Here is a 7,852-nt window from a genome sequence, read left to right on the forward strand (position 1 = left end):
TGAAAAGCAACCGATTATAGATGCTTTTGACGGACACACATCTCGCCTGGTATGCAAATTCTCAGGTCAGGCTGACAATTGGTAGTGGTACTCCTGGGTCGCAATAAAAGAGGTTTTTGTTGTTCGTAGATTGTGATCTCCAGTATGAGAGAGAGAAAGTGATGCTCAGATGTTAATCTGACCCGTGCCTCCAAAAAAGAAGGAAGTGTAGCGCTCCAGTGTATCGTGACGTTAACACATTTCTCCACCTATTCATGTGGCAGGTATTGGAGGTCTGCAACATATAAATACCTGTCCAAACACTGTACACCTGCACAAGTGTAGCAGTGTTCATCTATTAGGGCAGAAATGGCCTCAAGCGAAGGCAACACTCAGACATACAAGATGGTGAGTTGTCAGGATGCAAAACTTTAAATACATTTTCATTACAGTTATTGGGACTTTTTTAATGGAAAAGTAAGTTATGAAAGATGGTTAAAGTCTTTTTTTTTTTTTTTAAATGTATTTACCTGTGTCTATCTGTTCCAGACCTCCTTGGACGGCGACATCAACCAACACTTTGAGGATGCAATTGATGTGATTCAACAGCATTCAAATAATTCGTATTATGATTCAGGTACGGCTGAAATTTACCCAGAAAAGTAATTTAAAAGTAATGAAACTTTTGTCACATTTTTCTTTTTCAGTGCATGATTTTATGACTAAAAAGCAGCAATTTTTCTCTCTTTCTTTTGTGTTAAAAAGAAAATTTGATTCATTCTAAGCACTTTAATTAATTCGTATTTTATCTGGATAGAATGACAATTGATGCGTTCATGTTCTTTTCAGATTACACATATTATGAGACTCTGGGTAGCCAGCAGCCGTCGGTGCAGTGTCAGATCTCCTGCTGCCTCGTCACACACCCGTCTGATGTGCCACCTCCTGTTTATGATTGGAATGATGTTGCTGTAAGTACTGCACAAAAAATAAATAAAAAAATCTCTAGAAAATGTAGAGAAAAGGAGAGTTTTTTGACTTTGAATGTTGCTCTTTCAGCAGCAGTCTTGGCCTCAGGTCATCCCTGATGTCCCCTTGGCTCACTCGCAAAATGAATCACCTCACTTCTACTCAATCTTACCACCGCAGAGGAACAGCAAAGGTACGCAGGTTAAATACTTCACTCGAGCAGTTCTCTGGATCTTCATTGCTTCCTTTCTTTACTAAAACAACCTTCTCCCTCCTCAGCTCGTAAGAAGCTCAGGCTTTATGAATACCTCCACGAGGCTCTGAATGACCCCAACATGGGCGACTCAATCCAGTGGACGGACAGTGGCAGCGGCACCTTCCACTTCATCTCCAAGAACAAAGAGAAGCTGGCCGAGTGCTGGGGCCAACGCAAGGGCAACCGCAAGACCATGACCTATCAGAAGATGGCGAGAGCTCTGAGAAACTACAGCCGCACCGGTGAGATCAGGAAAGTGAGACGTAAACTCACTTACCAGTTCGACCCAAACATCCTGCACAGGCTGGGCTCTGCTCAGGTGCACCTGCCCTGCCACCCCGCACCAGAGGAGGTCCACACCCAGCAGCAGAACCCGGCTGAACAGGGCTACTGCAACGGCTCTGCAGCGGCGGACTGGCACAGCTGGTACAGACACTACCAGCTGCAGGAGGACTACGACCTGGCCTCCAGCTTCGCTTCACACAGTATGACCAAACTCTGAGCCGGAGGATGGTTTGATCACAGAGGAGAAAAATCTCATACAGTTTGAAAAAGGCTTTCAAAGACTTCAATTTCTGGGTCCATGTTCAGTCTCAGCACGCTATCACATTATAGGGGGACTATTCCTGTCACTTATCTCTTTATATACACTTTGTTTTAAAAGATATTGTGTTCTAAATAGAGGTATTACTATAAATACATGTGAATACTCAAATATGAGCAAGGAATTTCAATAATTGAATAGATTAAATTAGAAAATCCTTAATTTTTAAAAACTAATGCCCTTTTTGGCAAAAACTCTGATTTAAGTTGTATGAACTAAAATTATTAGTCTACTTTATTCGGTCATTTTGAGGAAACCTGTTTCCTCGAAATGTTTTTCCTTTGTCAGATTTTACGCTGCAATGAAAGACTTTTGAACACATATGCCTATATTTTTTATGATTGTCACTGTAAATGACAGTAATTGTAAATACTTTCAAGAGGTAGGACATTTTCTATTGATCAAGAAACGAGATTTTAAATTACTAATGCTCTGGCTCTAACCAAAAATGGACAAGAATTTGATCACTTCGACATCTTTAATTAACAAAGTGTAGTTATATTTGACACGCATCTTATGTAAATGCAAAGTTTTAAATTCAGTCTTTATGTACTGTTTTGTGGTATTTAGATATTGTGAAAGGTTTGACAGAGCCAAACTGCTATAATAAAACCATCAACATTACCATATCTATCGATATGTTAAAATTTATAACAAAACAACAACTTCATTGTGTAAAATTTACCCTGAAAGGATGTACAATAACATTTCAACTCTATGGTGGCTAACAATAATAACAAAATATATTCAGAAGTTGTCAGCGGCTCCTGTTGTTACAACAAACAACCAGTAATAAGCGTTCTGTGTCAACAAATGTAAATATTGATAACTTTCTTAATAAAAGTATTAACAAAAACATATGTTTGTATTATATTTATGCATGTACAATAAATGTTTACTTCATTTTTTTCAGAATTTGTTGGAATCGTTTCAATAAAACCAATAAAACAATCAGTTTTCTCTCACTTGTGTTTGTTTTTACCGGCTTCATAACAGCAAACTGCAGCCACACTCTCGCTGGTATTATCACAAAAATATAAAGACAGTGTTGAAAGATTTGGCACCGTCTCTCCATTGTGGTGAAGTTATTACAAAAAGCACACTGCAAAAAAAAAAAAAAGGGGCATACTAAAATTGAAATTAAGACACATCCTGTGAGGAAAAATATGGCAGCAAGTGTGTTTTTCCTGAAAAGAGAGCATTTTGTCGATGCTGCCTCCAGGCCCAGGTCTTATCTGGTTCAGCGGGGAGGATGTGGTCAGTGCTGGGAGGCTTTGTTGATGGGTTGACTGGTGCTGTTGTTGGGGCTTTGCGGGATGGTGGTCATTGTTCCTGTGAGCCCGGGTTATAGAAAACGTCTGGTGTTATGCAGAAAGCCTGTTCCTGTGGGGGGTATAATAAGAGTCTGGGTACTTGAGCATCTCAAAGTCAGTTTTGTGAAATTCTCCCAAACTGAAAGGACTGAACTGCATCAGAATCAGCCTAAACAGTGATGGTAAACGGCTGACTCCTTCCTTAAAACATCTTCAAGGCTAAACATTTAAATTATGCATTTTTTCAAGGCTGATTTTGAGTGATTTCTCTTTGTCGTTCCAGGAGACTCAAACTGACTTGGAGGTGATCTTAGAGTTCCTCGAGGAGTACTACAAACAAAACAATGGAGAAAATGGTAAGAAGAAGTTTATTATAACATTTTTTAAGACTGATTTGATCTCAGTGTTTCAGCCCTTTTCTCTCTTTTTTTTTTTTTTACAGTGGACAAGGTGCACTGGACTGCAGAGGAAGAATCACGTCAGCAGTGCTGGATGTACTACGAGCCACCTGTGAGCATTTTCTTTCCACAAAAGGCACTCATAACTTCGCCTTTAATGCTGTTCAGTGATATGCAATCTGTTTCCCCATCATGTCCTTCATCAAAGAACATCAAACCTGCTCTTCAGCCTTTGCTGGCACACGACACCCCTCCACCACTTAGCCAAAACACAACGCCATCATTGTGTGAGCGTGGGTCACTGCCAGATTTTGTATCAACAAGACTACCAACCAAACGCCTGGCCACAGTAGCGGGGAGTGGTGAGTTCTCCTTTTTCTGGTCACTAAACACTGTTATTGCCCCGGTTGCTAGTGGCCTGGGGGAAATAATGCCAAGAGAGCAAATAAGAGACCTTCCCTTTACTGTAAAAAACAATGGAGCTGTGCATGGCTTAGCTCAATAGCTGTTTTTACATATCTATCAGATAACCGCAGTGTTTACAGCTTTATCCTCTCCTATAAATAGCACCCCAAGCAATTTTCTGGGAATTGGTGTATTTAAGGAAATAATTAACCGTAACCAGCATAATCTGTTTTAGTGCGGCACAGCTGCTGTTATAGTGCCTAAATCCGATTTAAATCCCTGTCAAGTTTTCATCTTCCCATTTACGGTTTGCTTGGTGATGCTTTAAATTGAGGTCCCTTGAATTAGCCTTACTTAATAGGTAACAGGGCCTTTATAAGGTGCTTATTAATATTTATTATGTGTTAATAATAGCATCATAAACATGTTTATTGTTTGACATTTATAAGAAACCTGTTAGCAGTTTATAGATGCTAAGAATGTTAATAAAAGCCTTATGAGCCTTTTTTATTAACATTACACACATTTATTGAGTTTAACTAATTAAACTTTTATGTCAAATGTGAACCTTAAGGAAGATTTTTTGTTGCTTTACTAAAATTAATACATGCTTTATTGTGCATTTATTAGCAGCTAACCATGCTCCTGTATATTAGCAGCTCGCAGAACTGACCAACTCTCCTCTCACATAACAGCAGTTGTCAATATGGCCAGATTTATTATTATTTTTTAACGATATCATTCGTTTTAAAGCTAACAACAGACATGTCATAAAAATGCTCATTAATATAATAATGTAAGAAAATCTTATAAGGGCCTTATTACCTTTTTAAACTAACGCTTGTTATATGGACTTTAATATAAAGCGTTGTGGTTGCAGGTAGAAAGGTGCGACTCTACCACTTCCTGTTCGAGATGTTGGAGGATCCAAACATGGCCCACTGTGTGTCCTGGGTGGCAGCAGCCGCCGGTATCTTCCGCTTCTCCTCCACGAACAAGGACCAGGTGGCGGCACTCTGGGGCCAGAGGAAGGGCAACAAGAGGCCCATGACTTACCAGAAGATGTCCCGCGCCCTCAGGAACTACGCCCGGTCCGGAGAGATCTTCAAGGTGAAGAAGAAGCTCACCTACCAGTTCGGCTGGGACACCCTGGTGTTACTGCAGAAGTGTCATCGAGGAGCTCCATAATGTGTCATTTTATGTTAAACTCTAAATGTACTCCTTTGTTTTTTCAAACCCAGAAGCTTTAACTGTGTGACCAATGAGTTTTCTTTATGACAGTGCATGCATTTAGTTTGTGGTGTAAATAATTAAAAAGATATAAAGAAAAATATTTTACTCTTACAGCGGTATCAGCGTTTTTTTTATCATATCTAATTACATTTCATTATAGTTTATTGAATATGCACGGTACATTTAATGCATCAGACATACCTGTAGTCCCAAGGGGTGGAGGCCACCAGTGATTCCCAGGCCGATGAAGTAAAAGATATGAATCAGTATAGATAAAAAGTCACTGCACACACAAAAACAGGGGATGAATTATTGATGCTTGTTAAACCTGCTCAGACTACATGTGTCCAAAGCCACGTACGCACCACGTACGAATAAGGATGTACTTACTTTTATCATATAATGAAAGTATAACGTGCAACAAAACTGAAAGCAGAATGAGGGAAATGACAGTTAGAGAGACACTGTGTAATCAAGACAAAAAAAATACAAAATAAGCTTTATTTGCACGCTTTAATGTGAACTTGCAATTAATCCACGTGTGCAGTTTGATTGACATCAAACTGGACCCAAAGAAAGTCTAGCTCGGATCCCAGGAAGACTAGCTACATCATATCGTTAGCTAATGAGCAATCCTGATCATTGCCCTAAATATTTATACTCTAACTGCAACAACACAATCATTTCCCTGGATAGAAAGGAGTCATGCAGCAGCCTAATATGCCTCTTCAGCTGTTGACAACTGCGTATGTGCATGTGTTTCCTTTTTTGTAATAGTTTTTGATGGCTGTTAGGAACCAGAGGGTGTCAGTGTCGTCCATCTCACCGCCTCCAGCTTCTTCTTTTTCCTTTCCTGTGCTGTGTGACCTCATGGCTAAATCGCCTCTGTGATGTGGACTCTCAATACCAAATGGTTTTGTGCTCTTTGTAGCGGACCCACATGATACTTCCCTAAGCCTAGTATTTACTGCTGGAGCCCACTCCAGGTTATAAATGGGCTAACTGAGCTATGGGTGTCTGTTACCAAGAAAGGCCACATACTTTGAGCTGAATTACCAAAACAGTCATTTAGGGAAAGAGTATGTTCTTCATTAAAAGCTTCCACATCATATGATATGTGTCGCCTCGCAGTATATATCCAATTTTGACGTGACTCATTTTGAAGAACGCTGTGATTGTATAGTCGATATAAGCTGCATTCCTGCGCACAGACAGTATACAGCGCCCAAAAATAGAGCTGTGCCTCGTTTTGACTGTCCAGTTTGGTTGTCTGAGGAATTAAATGTGCATGTTTTAAGTGCACTCTCATGTTGAGACCATTAACATGCTCAAGTGGTTATGATGCTGTTAGATTCTCTGCAGGAGCTTGCAACCGTACACGTGAAGTCGCTTCAGTGTGTCGTCGGTTAAAAAAGCACCAGGCTTATTGTTGCTCGTAAATCCGGCAGCTTTCAGCCTTGTTTAATCTTAACGACCTTATCAGAGGCCACGCCTGATTTATCACTTGCGCTTGACGTGCTAAAAAGATTCATTAGGACTAAAGCAGCCACATCAATGACATTATTCACCATGAAACCCTCTTTTCATGTCAGATACACATGTCAAATGTCAAGGTTTACAACAGCTTTCTAAGTATAGGCCATATAACCACCGCCCAGGCATCTCCCCAGTATTTATTTGCCAGGTTGGAAGGCCGGCTGTTCTTGGACAGCATTCCCCCTGGATTAAACTGATATCTGGCGTCTGGCATCAAGTCGCTGCATGTCATCCCAAACTTTTCTTTTATGATAAATCTACAGATTCTCTGAAGTTGCTGCGTATCATGTGGGCTTGTCGGAGAGTATTACATCAGCCTCAGACATGTGACAATGATGACACCTCTCCCTTATATATCCCACATCCTGATTTCCCAGGCTCCACCTGTTTCACCCACTTCTGAATTAATGATACTCAACGCTGATGCCTGGCTGACAACCCTCACCCAGACACTGAGGGGTGAACGTGGAAGTAATGACAAATATAGTCTAAAATGAATAATCTGACATGTGGGGGAATACGCTTTGTTGCTTTCTTGCTGGGAAATCAATAAGATTGATATCACTGTCATGTCTCTTTTGTTAATTTGAAGCTACAGCCAGCATCCAGTTAGCTTAGCTTAGCATTAAGCCTGGAAATGGGGAAATAGCTAGCCTGGCTCCGTCAAAATTTAGCAAAATCCATTTACCAGCCCCTCTAGAAATCACTAATTCACACATTATATTTCAGTCTGTACAAAAACTGAAGCGTAAAAATGATAAATTGTAGTTTTACTGGTGTTTATAATCTCTATGCTAAATAAGCTAGCCAGCTGCTGGCAGCTACTTAAGCCTGCTACAAGGAACTGTCACTTTTTTGTTATTTTGGCAACCCCTGTGGAAAAACGGCCTCCTGCCATAAAGATCTTGATCTGCTGGCGCAGCATTTGTTTTGGAAACAAACAAAAGAAAAGACAGAATGTTGGCTATTTTTAATACTGTTTTTCTTTTTTTAAAACACAGCTGTTTGCAGGATGCATGGCAGTGAGGTAATGCAACTATTTGTGGCTATGTTAGATTTATAACTACTACTACTACTACTACTACTACTACTAGATACACAGAGGTTACATTTAAGCCCACAGGTAACAGAGTTGGTTGCTCAGTATTATTAATTTTGT

At 40.1% G+C, this 7,852-nt stretch overlaps 1 protein-coding gene across 1 annotated transcript; it reads left to right on the top strand.

The window, feature by feature from the left end:
* Positions 1–342: 342 nt before the first annotated feature.
* Positions 343–1,706, top strand: LOC311252585 (transcription factor Spi-C-like; the record flags this gene model as incomplete). Its single annotated transcript, XM_084345849.1, has 5 exons — positions 343–387; positions 529–616; positions 829–950; positions 1,039–1,141; positions 1,228–1,706. The coding sequence occupies exons 1-5, from the start codon at positions 349–351 to the stop codon at positions 1,704–1,706; spliced, it is 831 nt and encodes a 276-aa protein (XP_084201975.1). The 5' UTR covers positions 343–348.
* Between the last annotated feature and the right edge of the window lie 6,146 nt (positions 1,707–7,852).

This window comes from Pagrus pagrus (assembly GCF_965226575.1).
Source record: "Pagrus pagrus genome assembly, chromosome: 23".
Classification (NCBI taxonomy): domain Eukaryota; kingdom Metazoa; phylum Chordata; class Actinopteri; order Spariformes; family Sparidae; genus Pagrus; species Pagrus pagrus.